The sequence below is a fragment of the Meleagris gallopavo genome, chromosome 26, assembly GCF_905368555.1.
Source record: "Meleagris gallopavo chromosome 26, MGAL_WU_HG_1.1, whole genome shotgun sequence".
NCBI lineage: Eukaryota > Metazoa > Chordata > Aves > Galliformes > Phasianidae > Meleagris > Meleagris gallopavo.
This window is the reverse complement of record NC_139429.1, coordinates 119,493-137,254: the sequence shown is the minus strand read 5'-3', so window position 1 is coordinate 137,254 and position 17,762 is coordinate 119,493. Positions and strand designations below refer to the sequence as shown.

Sequence of the window (17,762 nt, the reverse complement as noted above, 5' to 3'; positions counted from 1 at the left end):
TCCTCTACAGTAACTTTTTCTAAGGAGCATCACTTCTGAATTTTCACTGACAAGTTTAGTTTACTTCTCATTTTCTTCACAGTAAGATTACTAGGTCATAGGAACAAGGGGGGAAAATATCTAAATGAATGCAGGGCTCTCAAGCAGGTGGAAAGAAATGAGCCATGTTCTAACCCACCATAAAGAAAAGCAATGTGTAGTGAGTGGCAGGCAGGGCAAGGGAAAAGATGAGTACAACAGTGCAAGAAGTAACTTTCTGCTATGCTTCCCCTTTGCACACCGGCACTAAACAAAGCATGCAGGCATTTTCAGTCTACCTGTGTCCTAGTAGAATTACCTGACAAAGAGCTAACAGCACAGCAATGTGTTAACTGAAGGTAGGATTGTTGTCTTTTTTTTTTTTTTAATTAAATAAGTTATTTTTAAGAATCGTGACCTTAACAATTTTTAAGTGAAATTTTCCTTCTCAAGGAATTCCTAATCAGACAGAGTCTGTCTCAGTTCTTTCATTACTACTGAGAGTAAGGATAAGTCGCTTATCTGCATAGTTTGAAATCTTACCTGTGCTCCTGTAACTGCTGTTCCAGACTCCGGGGCAATTCTTTGCAGTACAGCTGGCAAGTGTTTGGAACTTTTGATAGTAGGGTGGGTTTCTGCAAGAAAGGTAGCACTGCTTTAAATTGTATTTGTTCAAATTCAGTCCAGAATATAACTGAAAGAAGATTGCCTCCCCTAATGATGGCTTAAGTGTCCACCTTCATTTTCAGAAGCTGCCACTAGAGCTGCTGTTTAAAACCACAGCTATCACTGCTTATTGACTTCTACCCCTTGGAAAAAGAACATTTTTGATGATGAACTGTATCATACAAGTCCATAGAAAAAATTCTTCCTAACTGAAAGAGAAGCTGGGAAAAAAAAAAAAGGGGGGGGGACGGGACAGGGGGAGTTTGGAAGAGAAACAGAAGCTGGGTAGAGCCTCCTCAGATCCTGATGCATCCTCTTTTCAGGGTGCAACACAGATAACAGGTATTTATTAGCAGCCACCTCAAATAGCTTTAATAACATTCTACAGTAAAAGAACAAGTAGGAAAACTCCAGCAATACAGCCTGATTTTTCCATAATTAGGGTCATTGTGCAATAGAAGAAACATACAGCATAAATTCAAATTCAGCTGTTCCCTGCTAAGGTAGCATTTGACTCAAGAAGAATAATGGGATCTGAAAGGCCAAAGACATGCGAACACAGTGCCTGACTGGGATTGGTGGGGAAGGCATGGTACCTGGAGCCTGTGCTGCAAGTACTGTGCCTCTAAGCTCTGCCGTCGGGATAACACTGGGGTATGTGCACCACTGGGGAAAGTGGCTGCAGCCTCCTGCTGCTGAGGTCTTTCTTCCTGCAGAAAGAAGAAGGAAAAGCTTCATCCCCAGAAAAACCTTTTTCTGCCTAAACCCTTTCTTTATGGAGTTCCCCTGGACAGAGATTCCATAGCTGCCATTTGAGTTGGGTCCCGGTGTCACCCGTCGCTTTCACTGCATGCTGAGCAGCCCACATGACAAAGCTCTGAGCTATCTGTGCTGTAAAATGCCAAGGGCTTACATCTGTGACTAAAACCACATTATATATAACACTTTGTGACTTGCTTGTCCTTGTAAAGTGGTAGTAAACTGTGCAAAAGCATGCTCAGAGTCGAGTTAGCTGTTGTTGCACAGCTTCAGAACTGAACACAAAAAGATTTCTATAGCACTTGGGAAGGACATGCACAGCACAGTACAGGGTTGGGAGGGAACACTGTGAGCACTGTGGCATGCATATAGCAAGCAAGAAATTCTTGGGAAAACTTTACAACTTGTTGTCAGAACTGAAGTTTTCCAGCAGTCAGAAAGGAACAGCAGGCTTGACCTGGAGCATGGGTGCTTGCAGTGCATGTGTGCTGCTGGCCCGTTTCATTCACAGGGTTTGACAGAGATTTCACATTCCTATTTCCTGCGACCTGTTCCATTCCAAACACATAGTTAGGGAACTGGCAGGAGCAATTTGGCCGTTCACAACACAAATCAAGCTGTTATCACATAGCATTTGCACTCCTTAAAGTTATATATAATGGAGGCCAACTCCAACGTGGAAAGAAGTTAATTGAGATTTGTTAAATCTGAAACATTCAAATTAAAAGTAATAATGAAATATCAGATTTGGAAAGCTGCCAAGATTGTCTCAGACACCCCAAGAGTATAAAGGCTAACCTGCAAGTACCCATTCTCCATTCTGCAGGAGCCAGAGAGGAGAGAAAGGAGATGTGTTCTATGAGCAGCTCTCCTCAGAGTCCCCATAGCACCACATCCCTCCCAGTCTGTCCCACAGCAATGCACCTGGAGAGAACAGCTATGCTAAGGGTGGTACCTGTGCAGAGTTGGTAGCAAGGTCCTGAAGCTGGGGGGCAGCTGATGGCAGAAGGGGTTCTTCTTCTGATCTCATTTGTTCGTACAGTAGCTGGACTTTGTTCAGCTCCAGGATTCCTTTGGTTCGTGCCAGATTCTGGAGGTGCTGTCTGAATGCTACAATACCTGTAGAAGAGGCGTGCAAAAGCCCTTGTCAGAAAATGAGTTACTTCATGTCTGGTTGGCACAGCAGCACAAGATCAGCTGTGGTGCAGTCAGAGCCCTGTAGGAACACAGCAAGTTTAGGGCCTCATGCTTACCTTGTGTGAGGGAAGTGTCCGATGCTCTGCGCCCCTCCCGGAAGCTGACAGGGGAGCGGTTGTGGGTCTCACGCTTCTGGGACGCAAGAGCCTGCATGGCGGGGTTGGTAGGCCGCAGCCCCAGGAAGGGTGCTGCCAGCTGCACCACATCCTTCAGTGGAGGGGCATCGCCCAGCAGGCCCACATTCCTCTGCACTGACCCCATGTCGTACTCTGACTCTATGCTGCTGCCCAGAGAGGAGTTCTCATCCAAAGAGTAGACCTTCCCTGTGCCAAAAACCAAAAGCCAAAATAGAAGGAAAGTACAGCAGTAATTAGGAAGTGCCATGGGCTCAACCTATTCCTGCCATTTCCCCCATTAGAGAAAACGAAACAATAGAAGTAATCATAATATGTACAGCACTGGAATGTCTTGGGGTTTCTTACTACTGGTTTTTACATGAGTGCAGCAATAAGACACCATACAGGTGATGTTCAGTGGCTTGTTGAGCGTGCAGTCAGTGTCCTTGCAGAGGATCCTGATGAGATCACAGCTTAAGCTGAAAGGCTCTGTCACCTTGCTGGTTGTGCAGTACTCAAGAATCTGGGGATTTTTGCATGCCCTGTCCTCCTCCTCCAGCATGTCTTTAGGGGATTAAAGGCTTGGGGACATTTGGTTATGTGAGAACAGCACAAGCAAACTTACAGGATCTCACCCATTGCTACTGGTACATGACCACAGCCAACTGATTGCTGCTCTGATTTCATACTGCCTGCTCAGCAGGTTTGGGGGCTGTGTGGAACTGATCTCATGCTTGAGATGTGTGTAAGGCCCATACCTGTGCCTGGCACCACCACTAGTTGGTCGGTGACCTCAGCCAGGGTGTGACGCCGCTTCCCACTGCGAGCTGCCTGCAGGGCTGCAAATGCCTGCGCAGGGTCATCCTCTGCCTCGCCTTCCGTCTCTATTCCTTCGTCGATCGAGGTTTCCATCACGCTAGTTGGCAGTGACTGGCATCCCTTCCGAATCACCATGGGAGGCACAGGATCTAGCAGGCAGCCATTTACCTAATTACCACATGGAACAGACAGCTTTCCATTACTTGCGCACAGCAGCATCCCAAAGTGTGAGAAATCTCTGCCTGTCATGGAGGCTGAAGGCAGCAACCCTAAATCCCATTGAGTTAAGTAAGTTTTGCTGAAGAGTTGTACAAAACAAATCTCCCAGGTGGTATCACCAATGCCATTTCCTTGCTATTGACTCCCTAAATCTTAATACTCATTTCCACAGCACTGAGTTCTCCATGGCCTTTCTTTCTTGTTTAAACCAAAGAAGCAAACTATTTTTTTGCCAGCTCTGCCACAAATAGAAACATTTACAGAATTATCAATATTGTTGCTTTCCTTTGCTCAGTGCTCATTTATTCAAATTACCAATGCTCATTTTTTGTTATCAAATAAGAACTATGAAAAAACGGTCTTTTTATATTTAATTAACTGGTGTTCTTGCAGAGCTACAGAAGTGTGTTCAGGAATGATATGGTAAATGCACTCCTTCTAGCAGAAGTCCATTGGACTTACACTGCTGTTCCATAAACAGAGTGAGTCTGTGGAGCCCTCTTCTTGAATTCACACAGCTTGTTAAACCTCCAAGCAACTTCATCTGGTTTGAAGTTAGCACTACTTCCCAAACTGAAATATTGGACCTTTCCAATCTGAAACACTCCTAGAATTACATTTCTGTATTTACTTTTTTTTTTTTTTAATACTTTTAGTCATTTTGTCTTGAATTCTTTTGTAACTTAACCAATTCCATATGCAATTACTTGCATGTTGAGGACCACCGCCCATGTCATACACTGTCGGCATTCTGCAATATTCTAGAAGCTCTGAGTACTATCCTGCTGCACAAGCTTTGGCAGGCTCAGATTGAGCAAAATATGAATGAGACAGTACATTCATTTAATGAAAAACTACACTGCTGTAGGTGATGTTACATAAGACTGATAAATTGTATTCAACAAAGTTCTCTGGTATTTTGAAAATACATGTATTTGGAAAAGAAAGTTCACTGCATTAATAGTAGCTGTTAACAGATGGTCCCAGTAGCAGACTATATTGCAGTTACTCCAGGACGCTATTTAAAACAGTACGGAGAAATGCTTTCTCTAATTTGAGCTTCAGTATAACGATTCTCACATGGAAGAATTCTGCATCTGCTGCATCTATTTTAAATAGTAGCTGACATCCGTAAGCCTGATTTCCTTGCACACTTTCCATTTGTGACTTTCTCACTCAAAAGCCTTTTACTGACCTGGCAGCAGTAGTGCTGAAAAGATTATTTAGTGAACTGCTGGAATAGAAAGGAGAGCACATGGGCTGTCAGTTCTTTGCAGTTTACCATGGCACGTGGCTCAGAGCTTGGAAGTTTTAGCACACATAGTGTGTAATAGATAGACACTGAAGTATTCCTAAGCCATTTGTGATTTGACACCCCACTGTAGTCACCATTTATTGATTTTACTCTGGCCACATGGCATCTGCAAAAGCAATGGGGCATACAAAATAAAGTTTGAAAAGTGAATTTCCAAATCTCTTTGAAATACTTTTTGCTTTTCAGACTGTAAGGACCCGCAGATGGAGTTAATTAAAGCACTGACAAGAACCAGGACCATGCTCTCAGTGACTACTCAGCAAATGAGTAGTAAAACTCTCAAAATGGCAAGCCTGAGATCAGAATCCTGCCTGATAGCAGGAAAAATGTGAAGTGCTAAAATTAAAGTTATAATGTGATATAATAGGAGAGAGAACAACAAAAATTTCACAGGAACAATACACTTCACAACTGTAGTTCTTCTGAGCGATATCCTCATAAAAGCTGCTGTGTTGTACCCGTGCTGCCATGCATTTCACTTATACCCTGCAGAGTACTGTCACAGACCTCAAAGCTGGATGGCAAAATGCATCAGACTGTGGCTCCCTTCAGAGCTGAGCTGTAACTGTACATTTCTAGGGCTGCAGAGCTGACATATCACGTTAGATGAGTCAGCTTAATCTGTTAACTGTGGAGGTGCGGGAAGCATACAGTCTTCCAAAGAAAGCAGAACCTATTAGATGGGACAAGCTTTTTTTTTTTAAAAAAAACAACAAAAAACAAAAAACAGTTTTACAGGCATTTCCAGTTACAGGAGCAGCCCATCTGAGAGCCCTACAACCTACCTGAAATGCTGAAATTCTAGTAGGCTCTGACAGACTGGAGGTTCTGCAGGCTATTTACCGTTCAACAGAAACAAAAAAAAAAATGCAACTCTTTTGACTAGCTTATTATGAAATTGGCATATAAAATACTACACTTAAAAGCTATATTAATGACTTAATCACAAGCTTCCATTGCCAGCTGAAGGTTTCATTATACCCTCCTGTTCTCATTTGTCTGAATTTTTGGTGAGTGGGTCGCTCTAGATTTTCAGCACAAAGAACATGCAGGGAGTGCAGAGTCTAGCTCCTAGTCTGGAGGATGAGCAATGCACTGGTAGGAAGGGCTGCCGACCTGGAGAAGCAGCCACTGAGCCTCATAAAGTTGTACAAAGTGCAAGGCAGTAATTTAAAAGGCAGCCATGTTTTATTAGTCTTACTGAATTTGGGCACAACAATAGGGTGAAGCTAGGGTGTACCTTTGGTGTGTTGACTCTTTCTTCTTCCATGAACGCCGTCTCCGTCTGGCAGTTGGACGGAGGGAATGAAAAGACCTCTGCTCCAGAGGTGGGGGGAAGTCCTGGGGACCGTAGCAGCCTTGTGTTTTCTGAGCACAAGTTCACTGATGGCACCACAGCTTGTGCCTAAAAGAAATGAAAGGATTCCAAAAACTGAACAGCTTTAGATAGAAAACAGTGTACAAAAATCACAAATTAAAAATAAACAATACCCATCCCACCTCCAAAGCAGAACTCTAGAATTCGTTTCCTCATTCTTGACGCATTACATTCTTAAATTTGGGGGGAAACAAGTGTCATTACACTAACTACTTATTGAAGCTGAGCACTTACTAGCAACGAGGAAAGTGGGACTCTTTGGTCCCTCCTACATATGACATGCTATAATTCCTTTCTATACATATAACTCCGTAAATATTACCAAGAGGATCAGGGCTGGTTTCAATGATTTCTCTAACATGCACTGCCTCCTGTTGAACAAACCATAAGAAAGAATAGAACAAAACTGTTGAAAGGAGATGTGTGCCTCAATGAAGGCAAGCATGGCAAAATTAGGAAAATAAGATGAACAACTAGTGAAAGCCATTGTTTTCCTGACACGCAGGTCACACAGAACTTGTCTATCCAAAATAGAACAAGCAGTCTTATACTGGAGCCTGTGGTGCCACCATGTGTAAACACAAGCTATGTTGTTGCTCATGATAACTGCACAATTGCTTGCAGTCCTGAGAAAAAGCAGGAATAGTGGCTATAGAATACAGAAAACTTGAACATGGTACAATAATGAACTACCTTCTAGGTGGTTCTCTCTTTCTCCTTGCTCATCTTTCTTCACTACTTTTAATACATCTTATAATTAATAATCTGCCTTTGAATACCATGTCTTTCTGTCCTTAGATCTTCTATCTAAGAACATAGCTGGTATTAATCTTGGTCATTCAGATTTTGCTTGGACTTGGGTTTTCACAGTTGAGGTGGTTTGGCTTTAATTTCAGCAGAACTTAACAACAAATAACGTTTTGCTGTCTTAAGCAAAACAGGAGCAGCCTAGTTGCAATTTGTCCTGGAAGCGGGGCCCAGGTACTTGTTCCATACAGCAGCAGTACAGTACCTAGGAGGCCATAAACTTGAGAGCGTATTTTCTTGAAATAACAATAATCTGAGTCATCAAGTCTTTCACGTTTCCAGTTTTGCATTAATAGAAATCACAAGCTCTACTTTTGTGTCTAGCCTAATGAAACAAAAGAACACGTTAAAAAAATACCCGAGTATTATTGGAATATGACATGATAAACTCTGCATGACCTTTCTTTCTGAAGAAAATCACAACGGAAGAAGTAGACTGAATAGCCGCAGAACCTGTGCTGCAACAGTCAGTATAGTTAGAAGGGATGCTAAGCGGACAGCCATTTGCAATGGATGGGCTGGCACCAGATGTAGGGAGCACACAACTGCTGCTAATAAAATACACACAAATTCTTAAGACTTAAATCAATTAGTTATCCCAATAGCTCTGTAATCTATGCTCAGAGGTTTTGCAGCCTTGCTGAGAAGTCTCTTTGCTGCATAACAGGAGGAAAAAACGCCACAAGCTTTAGCAGAAGTGACATTATTTAAGAACATATCTGAGTCTTGAGCAACAAAGAGTCTCATGACAGTAATACTCATATTTGCTATGTAATACCACAATGAATTGGTTTCTTAACCGGACAGATCAATGCTATTTTCTCTTGGGTACCTCTATAATTCAGGGGAGACAGAAAGTGTATCTAGAGAACAGCAGGTGAAAAAATATTTTTATTTTCAACAGGTCTTTTTTGACTGTCTGTGTTTAAAAGCACTCTGTATAGTGTTCATGCTTTAGCCCCCATGCCAGCAGAGCCCTCCATAAATTCAGTGGTTTATTTGTGGATCACTTTAAAGATACTCCAAGCATTGCACAGATTGTATTTCTCCAACACTTTAACCATTGATTTCCAAGCAAAAGTTTAGAAATTCTTAAAAATAGAAGCGTTCCACTTTGAAGCACAAGCTTTCTCTTTAACCATATTGCCAAAAAAGCGCTGCCCCCTAGGACAAAAGGTATGTTAAGAGCAAAACAAAGAGAACAGAGGGAATAAATGGGAGCCTAAGGTTAAAGCACTCGAATATCTGTTTAAAGCTTAAACTATTGTTTGCATTTTGGGCCTCAGAATGAAGTCAGTCAGCTTTCACATATGCCTAGAAAGAGACCTCACCTTGGCTACTGTCTGCTCAGCAATGGTGCTTGGGCGGCGCTGGCGAGCATCAAATCTCTGCTCTACAGGGAAGCTGCTTCGATGCGATTTGAGTCTTTCCACTAACAAGTAATAGATAGCAGCAAAGTGGTTATAACTCTTGTTCTGCAGTGACTGAAAAAGAAAAGTGTAAGAGTTTACGTGCAGTCAAATACAGGTTATTTTTTATGTTCTGTGAGACCAAGCAGCAAAAATTGTCATCTCAGGAAGAAAAAAAAAAAAGATACTTAAGAGGGGTTTACAGCATGCAAACATTGTTCTGGAGTTGAGAAAGTTTCAAATTGGAGTGCTGAGCAAAGTGTGAGAATCAAATGTTTCTGCATTAGGATTGGATAATAGTTTTCTATTTCATCGTCTCCACTGTCATAGTTCTTTTTGGGAGTCTTTCCACTTTACTTGGGGGGGTCTCTGAGAGTTTGCATCACTTATCCTCTAGATGAACCTTCCCTAGGAACGCTCGCACAGTATATAGGTGATATATGTATATTTTGTCATATTCATTGCGAGAATGTCCTGCACGAGATTGATCAAACCAGAGAACAAGCGATGGCATGCCGAAAGAAGCGCCTGAAGAGACACTGGAAGGCCTGGCATCACCTGCACCGCACCCCCCCCCCACCCCCCACCCCGTGCTCTTTGTTTAAGGAAGACTTTGAAGAAAATCACCATATCAATACAACAATAAGAGCACTGAGACATCTTAGAAACAACAGGATGGCTACTGACTGACACCAATTAACAAATGTAAACTTTGATAAGATTATGAACCTGGAGTACCCAGCCAATGGGGAAATAGGGGAGGGGGACAGGCAAAGGGGGAAACAAGGTACAAAAAGCTGTCATTGTGTCCTTAGGGGTGCTTCTGCTTGCAGGATGCCTGCCATTGCAATCGTGATTAAAATCTGCTTTTATCAGAGATACCGTCCTGACAAAAATTATTTGGATATTTCCAACAAAAGGAAAGCCTCAGCTTTAGCATAGGGGCCTTTGTAAGTCACGAGGGCTCATGGCGTTCCAGTGTGCAGCAGTACCTATAGCTAACATTCAGGAGCAGTACCGAGCCTTCAGAAATTCAAGAACAGAGGAGTGACTGAGCTCAGTGACCTCTTGAATGTATTGGCCATCCCAAATCACTAGAAGCAAAAGCAGCCAGGCCTCTATAATGCAGAGAAGCCTCCTCTGGCAGGAAGTACTTAAGTGCAGCTCCACAATGGTTAAAAGCATCAACCACTATATAAGGAAATGACTGTGTTAATTCCACAAGAAGTCTGTTAGTATTTACATTTGGTAAGATGCACAGGTTGGGATTGGAAGGAAACATGTAACTGCTTAGTACCTCTGTGATCTCCCCCCCCCCCTTCCATGGACAACTGCTCGAGTCTGGTTTACCTCAATAGTCTTCTGTTGGTCTATTCCAAGGCTATGCATTAGCCGGAGAACCTGTTCATTATACTCTCCAATAGAAGGCTGGTTCTCCTGTCCTGGGGCATAAAGAACAGATCTCTGGGCAGGGACTTCTATCAGCATCCACTTGTGTTCCTTAATCTGAGCAATCGTTAACCGTTTGGATGGGTCTAGGACCAGCATTCTTCTAATGAGGTGCTCACAATCTGTTGGGGAGTAAAACACATTACCAGCCTGCTTACTGTTTGCATATCTTCACCTGACACCTCCCAAAAGAGGGTGACAACAGGAAGCTGCCTCTCTTCTACCTGACTTCTGTGCTAAAAACATTTCCTGAGGGCTACAACAATCTTTGAAAACAAGATTAAAAGTCACATAAGGGGGGAAAAAAAAAGACCCAGCTTCTTTAAAGCACAGTGCCATTACATCTACATAGCTTCTACACAAGGAGCACGGTAACATTTAATAAGTCTTTGAAGCTGCTTGTGCTTCCTAAGTAGAGTGCCAACATTAACTAATAAAGCTTCAAAAACCTCTGTGAAATGTGTGTGGGGGAACAAACATCTTCCTCCAGCATTTTGAAATAGCCTGTCCAGGCTCATGGAACAAGAGGTTGGCAAAAGTAAGCTTTATTATTAAATTGAATACTATCAAAGATTTTCACCCCAATGCTCACAAAACGTATCTGTGGCTGTGAATAGTAGCCAATGGCAAAGAGCAGTTTTACCTGTTTTAATTCCAGGATCAAAGCACAATCAGTGCTTTAGGTGCCACAGTGATTCTGAATATACCAGGGCATCGCTGTTTTCTGACCACTACATGTTCAACAGTGCTAAAAACAGTGATCACAGAGATCTCAGTTGGGTTTTGGGAGATGAGGGTACAAGAGATGAACACAGTTCTCATGCAATAAAAAGTCAGTATAACAATATAAATTAATGAATGTAAGCTTACCAATCTGCCCTGCATTTCCAGGTGACCAGAAGATGCTATGAGCCAGCCAATTCAGATATTTAGGACAGATAGTTTAGAGAGATTTCTGGCTATTTACTCCTGTTGATCTCTTCTGGTTTCCATGTTTTGCTAACAGGCGAATTCTCTCCCCACCCCCTGCATCACCATGTGATCAGCAAAGGAAGCTGCAAAGCTGGAAGTGAAACAGCCCATCTGCACCTCAATCACAGCAACAGCTGATGTGCAGAATCAAACTCTGTAACTCAAGATTACAAAGCAGGTATGGTTTATTCAGTGCTGCGCAGACACCAGGTGCAAGGGGGATAGATCCACCTAACTTGCACAATGTAGGGCAAAACTTTGGTACAGATATAGGCCGAACTAATACGTAATCAATGATTTTCCCAGAATTCGTATACATATTCGTTACATTTCTGAGAACCCATCAGCATATGGTCCCTCCCTCTTGCACATGTGCCCTGGGCAGTGGGGGTCTCCTTCTGGTGGTCATGGGATGAAGGCTCATTGTCTTCAACAGAAGTAATCCCATGCTGACCCATTTCTTGTGTAATGTTTCTTCAAGTTTACAATAGAGTTTTGAGATGTTATCTGGCCTCACATCCTGCTTACCTGCATTCCTATACAATGGTTAACCTTTATCTTGTCCTCTCCTTACTCACATTCCTATACAATGGTTAACCCTCAGTTTGTCCTCTCCTAACTCACAGCTGCAACCTGCACAGAGGTTCTTGAATCTAGTTCACATGCTTATGTCAGCAAAGTCACAAACACAGCACAGCTCAGAGCAGGCCGCAGACTGTGCCCAGGAAGCTGAGAGCTTGCTGCAGCGCAATGTTGCTAAAAGCAACCAAATAACTGAGTTAACCAAATCAGCTGTACAGTAGCAGCTATTTTCAGGTGTAGTATGCACTAAACACCACCAGAATGAAAAAGGGGAGGACCAGAATGTTTTGCACCACAGAATGCTGAACAACAGACTGAAAAGTTCTTTTTAATTCCCTTAAAACAAACAAAATCCCATAAAAAATAGAATACTGAAAGGGGATTTGATTCAGGAAAAGTTCTTTTGAAGTAATCAGGCTTAGAGACCCTTTAATAAATGGAAGCTGAAGGACACCATCGAACTGTGTGCAAAAATGGCCCAATTTGTTCTCCTCTGAGAGGCACGTGGCAGAGTGAAACCCAGCAGATGGAGCAGTTAGGTAAGGCAGAGATCTGTCAGTTGCATCTGGGAGTGCCACAAGTACAAGAACCTGGCATATGAATTGGTTGTGCAGACACAATTTGTTTAGCAGATACTGTCAAATGCCCAATCCACAACCTAGGAATGACAGTGATATTGCTGTCAGCATATTTTCTTCCCAGATTACAATGTTTATGGCCTTGTAGAATGAAAGTTAATTGCTATACAAGCGTGCCTCTCCCCCTACATCCCCATATTCCTGGTCACAGTAGAATGAGAGATCCTTCACCTTCTGTTTCAAATTTCTCCTTGTCCATGGGCAAGCCACACTGCAATCTGCAGGAAGAATGGGCTGGCTTGCCTGTCTAGGAGTAGCAGCCTGTTTAATCAATGGATATACAGATGGTGTTTAATCAATGGATATACAGATGGTATAGATATATATCCAGGAGCTTGGCTAATAGAATTTATATTGGAGAAATAAGAGAAAGTCACTCACCCTGTCCTGGGCTCGCAAGATGAACTCCTGATGGAGCAGATCTCCAGAGAGAGATCCTTCCCCACTGGCAGTCAGCTCTTAAATGGGTCTAGGAGAGGTGGAGCCAGGCTCCACCCCTTCCTGCAGCACAGGTGAATTGCCTTCACCTGTGCTCCCATGGCTGACTCATTGCTCGCCTCAGGTGATCAATCAAAGGTTCAGGCCATGATTCAGCAGCCCCATACACAGCCTAATTACAAAGACATACAGCTCACCTAGGCTTACTTGTGTTTCTTTGCAGAATGAGAAACAATTTGCTGTACTGTAATCTGGTAGGCAGATATACCACCTTCACTATACTGCAACAGAGATTATTCTAGAATTTAATCAAAGTTTAACATAGCAAGAATATAAGACAAACCATTACCTTCTGACATAAAGTAAGGTATCCTGAACCTTCCTTCTAGAACTCGTTGCCTCAGTATGGGGAGTGTTGGCCCATCAAAAGGTAATGCTCCACAGACCAAAACATAAAGAACCACACCCATGCTCTGTAAGAAAGAGAACATTCCTTTCATTTTTCAGGCTTCAAGCAAAGTAGTTGGGCTTGGTTAGCCAAATCCTGTCACAGAAGAATCTGTAAATTATGTCCCAGAGAAACAGGAAATTTATACAAAGTAGAGTTAGAATTCTGAAGATTGTTAGACCTTAGAACACTAAACCCCAAGTGGCTAGGCTTACAGTATTGGTGCCAATAAGCAGGTAAGTTGAAGTATAACATGCTGGAGACCCTGGCTGCTAGCAGGAAGCTCGTGGCAGATGACCAAATGAGACTTGCAGAGCAAGCCCAAACTAAGGTAAGAATCAGAAACTATTGCTCTGAATGTCATTCAAACAAAAGCAAACCTCAAACAACAGCCACTGAAAATAAGAAACGTTTCACATTTACCAATTTGCAGAAACCTGGATAAGAGGCATCCCATATATGTCTCTCTCTCTATATATATGCGTGTGTGTGAGATAACATTTATAGACAAATGCATGTATGCATCTATGTACATAGAAGCACAGTGTTTCTTTGTTAAAAGAACTAGCATCATTTTAATTAGCAGCTGAAAGGTGACCTTCTGTGCACCGTTTGCTTACCAGGCTCTGGCGAAAATGTCAGTGCCTACGTTATGAAGTGTGTAATATTATCACAGCAAACCTAATACCAGAGCAGAGGCTGCCAAATTGTAATGTGTCTGGTTGCTTCAGAAAGTGAATGTCTTTTAAGTAGCAGAATATTAAACTTAAAAGTAAATAAATAAAAATTTAGAATGACAAAGTAGGCTGACAACAGATGAAGGGCACAGAAAACTTCTTTGGCTCATTCTTAGTCCCTTTTCAATTGCATAAGAATGAAGGTGACTCCCTCTGTCCTCCTGCATTGAGTAGTACACAGACAGATTCAGAAACACGCTGCTCAGAGAAGAAATCAGCCATCATCTCTCTATGTCCTCTGTGTTTCAGCTGCTCTGAGTCCCATCAACCTCAGAAACAGGTTCAGTCCCCTCTTAACGCAGAAAATACCAGAGGCACAGAAACAGCAAATTTCATGCATTCAGACAAGGGAGCTTTTGCAGGAGATGCAGGCTTTCCTCTGGTATGCCTACACAGATCTACAACGTACATTTAACAGGCATATGGATAGTGTGGGAATCAAATGTTGTTTCTGCATTAGAATTGGATAATGTTTTTTTATTATTATTATTATTTCATGATCTCCACTATCATAGTTCTTTTTGGGAGTCTTTCTGCTTAACTTGGGGAAGATCTCTGATAGTTTACATCACTTATCCTCTAGATGACCCTTCCCAGGAATGCACGCTCTGTATACAGGTGTATATAGGTGTATATATATGTATATTTTGTCGTACACACTGCAAGAATATCCTGCACGAGATCAAACCAGAGAACAAGTCATGGCATGTCAAGGAATAAACCTAAAAAAGAACAGTTGCCTGCAGCTTAAGAAAACTCAAAGGCAATTCATTTACTCCAGCTTCCCAAAAGTTGACTTGAATCCAGTTAAAATTAAGTAAATAAAATAGCAATACCCAGATATCCAGCTGGGGTCCTTCATATTGCTGTCCTTCAAAGACCTCTGGGGCTGCATATGGTGGGCTTCCACACCATGTCGTCAGGGGCTCACCACTCTTGTAGAAATTTCCAAATCCAAAGTCTGTTGAGAAATGAAGGGGAAAAGTCACTCCAAAAGCCAGCTGCATGACACACCAAATAATCGTAGGCATGGTCTGGGCCTGAAAGCTCACCTTCATTCACAAAAGGCTGTATCATAAATCCTTTTATCATTATTCCCACTGTAAGCATTTATTAGAACGCTGAATGTCCTATACTGCTATTTCCACAATGGCATAATCATTAAAATATTCTACAACACCTATAGGAGTTTTGAGTAAACTTGTAGCAGTTTGCTAAATCTGAGTTGATAAACAGCTATCACTAAAATTCAACAAAATGACACGCATCTGTATTTACTTGCGAAGAGAGACCTAAGCCATAGTACTGAATCTGAGGTTCCCTGGTCTTTCTTTAGGTACTCTCTAGCCTTGAATAAACAAAATTGATAACAAAAGCATCAGTTTTGGAGATGGGAGGAAGGAACTCTGCCTAAAGCAACAAGCACACACAGCCTTCTGTAAGAAAGGAAGCTCTGCTCCAGGGATTGCCCACTGCTCTTTCAGTCTCTCAGTAAACCTTACTACTCTACAACTGAGCCATTCTTTCAAAAGGCTTCCTACAGCTTAACATGAAACCAGACTTGCGGACTTCAGCATTATTGATATCGATCCAATAATTAAATATGAAACGACAGCCACAACTGAATAGAGAGATGAAGCCAGAAAAGAGCCTGCTGCAAATGGTGCAGATTACCCTGTTGCTGCTTTCCTGAGTTGCATGGTTTTTTTTCTTACAAAACAGCAAACAACAATAGCATTGAGGAAGCTGGCTTAGTTACTGAACTGAGGCTGATCATTTTCAGAATGCAGAATTCCATGTGGGTGTTAAAACTCCCCTGCATCTGGTCTGTAGCTCTCCTGTCAGTCACTTCACCTTTCTCAGAGTCTTCAGAGATCTTCACAGCACAGACCTTCCAGCTCCTTTTACTTCCTGCCATCACTCTCACTCTTTGCTTGGTTCATACATCAAGGGGGCAGTAAGAATGAAGAATAAAGCAAATTAAGTACCTCCTACATCCACTGTAGATATCCATTCCGAACACACTGCTTCAACAGCATTACTCAGTATTAAAATACAAGGCTCGTCTTACTCCTCAGGCTTTTAATAAAAGCCCCTGAAGTACCCTGCGTGGATAGACCTATTCACACAGAGTCAAAATCCCAGCTCCACTTCCCATAGAATTTAATGGAGCCACATTTCTCTTAGTTCATTGTTCCCTCTGTGCTGCAGACACCCCATACATACCACAACACCCGAGTGCTGTTAATACTAAAATAAAAGAGAAGTCCTCAAGGTGAGAGATCTGATAATAAGGAAAGTACTCTTTGGATTTAAGACTTTCAGGCAAACTAGCTTCAGTTCACAAACAAGTTGGCTGTATCTCCAAAAGAACCACAGAACAGAACATTACCAAGTGATTGATGTGCAAAAACCATCAAGCACAGTGATGCTGTTTGTGTTCATCCCTGAACAATGGTTCAGCTGTTCCCTGCCCTTTTCCCCCACACTGCAGCAGAGCATGCAGTAGAAGGTTATACGTTGCTTTGCGTTTCTTTTCATAGTGATAACGCTTTTACCATTGGAGCTCCCACAGAGTAATAGAGCATATTGGTGTGACTTGAGGAATGCTGTGAAAGTCAGCTGTGCTGATATGCAGTGGTCAGTCTGTTGATTTAGTCCTATTAGCTGCTGCCTAACTCAGAGGTATGTTAGTGCGTGGTGCTGCCAATCAGTAGATAGTAGTACAGATACACACTGTGGTTAGCAGATGCTACGTTGGGCACTGCTGGTGCTTCTTTTGGTTTATGGGCTCTGTGTCACTGCATGAGAGAACCCTCAAAGTCAGTCAATACAGAAATACTAAACAGAAAAATTTAGTAGGCTTAACATTAGCATGTAATTGCTTTAGAGGAGCTTGAGGCTAGAAGTCTTTGATTGCTTTCCTAATAAATCACCAGAGCTGCAGTTTATTGAACAGCACGCCTGCAATTTACATAACATATAATGCAGGCAGAAGATGCAGTATCAGGAACATCAAAACTTAAGAGTCTTTGAGAACACTTTTTGCTTTTCAAGATTTTTCTTTAGTATGTAATAAGACACAAACTCCATCAAATTTGGTTTCAGTCAGTCAGCAGGTTCAGAAGTTATCTGGAACACACACACACAGCAGCATGACCTCATAGGCTTTTTGACTGTTGCTATTAATTATTTCAACTATGAGTTCACTAATGACTTCAGCAAGAAATCAGCAAGACTTGAAAGGAGATCCCAAGTCTTTTTGTACCCCAGGTTAATTCTTATTACCAAGAGCACCCCTTTACAACCTTCGTCATCTCTGCTTCACTGCTCACATTGCAGTGCTGAATCTTTATTGTGTTAAAAAGGACCACTGTTCTAAGCAGGATATTCTTAGTTGTCTTTAATGAAATGCACTAATTAGAAATAATAGAGGAATTATGGAGAGCCAAGACTACGCAACCAACAGCTCTCAGCATGGAAGTCTCAACAGTGGGCAGTGCACTGTGAGGTAATAGACTCAGGTAGGCAGTGGTAACTGTAGATCTCCCAGTTATGCACAAATAGCTCATACCTTTCTGCCCTTATTTTGTGCCTCCTCTTTCCAAAGCTCAGTCTAATCTTGAAGGAACTGCTAATTACAACAACGCACACGGCTCACCTCTCTTATAGCAATTCTAAGTGCTGTTCTTCCATAGTAAACACATCTCGAAGAGTGCTTTGCAAGATGACTAAACCACTTCTTTTTATTTAGGAATTTCAAGGGATTGATTGTAGAATTTGTCAGGTGTTTGA

General features: G+C 42.1%; 1 protein-coding gene and 1 long non-coding RNA gene across 5 annotated transcripts in view; one reads left to right on the top strand and one right to left on the bottom strand.

The window, feature by feature from the left end:
• Nucleotides 1–17,762, bottom strand: part of SIK2 (salt inducible kinase 2) — a 44,704-nt gene that overhangs the window by 4,670 nt on the left and 22,272 nt on the right. For 2 of the 4 annotated variants that reach the window (XM_085209300.1, XM_085209303.1), the window contains 10 exons: nucleotides 14,804–14,928; nucleotides 13,132–13,255; nucleotides 10,054–10,274; nucleotides 8,626–8,778; nucleotides 6,350–6,514; nucleotides 3,515–3,743; nucleotides 2,697–2,963; nucleotides 2,399–2,562; nucleotides 1,281–1,394; nucleotides 562–653 (listed from right to left, as the gene is read on the bottom strand). In XM_085209300.1, coding sequence (XP_085065426.1) covers nucleotides 562–653; nucleotides 1,281–1,394; nucleotides 2,399–2,562; nucleotides 2,697–2,963; nucleotides 3,515–3,743; nucleotides 6,350–6,514; nucleotides 8,626–8,778; nucleotides 10,054–10,274; nucleotides 13,132–13,255; nucleotides 14,804–14,928 — 1,654 coding nt within the window. Of the gene's footprint in view, nucleotides 1–561; nucleotides 654–1,280; nucleotides 1,395–1,900; nucleotides 1,992–2,398; nucleotides 2,563–2,696; nucleotides 2,964–3,514; nucleotides 3,744–6,349; nucleotides 6,515–8,625; nucleotides 8,779–10,053; nucleotides 10,275–13,131; nucleotides 13,256–14,803; nucleotides 14,929–17,762 lie in introns of all 4 variants that reach the window. The other 2 variants (XM_085209302.1, XM_085209301.1) reach the window with 2 other exon arrangements.
• Nucleotides 1–17,762, top strand: part of LOC146542744 (uncharacterized) — a 60,589-nt gene that overhangs the window by 35,385 nt on the left and 7,442 nt on the right. The window contains exon 3 of the long non-coding RNA XR_014879697.1: nucleotides 11,159–11,302. This is a non-coding gene — a long non-coding RNA (uncharacterized LOC146542744). The remainder of the gene's footprint in view (nucleotides 1–11,158; nucleotides 11,303–17,762) is intronic.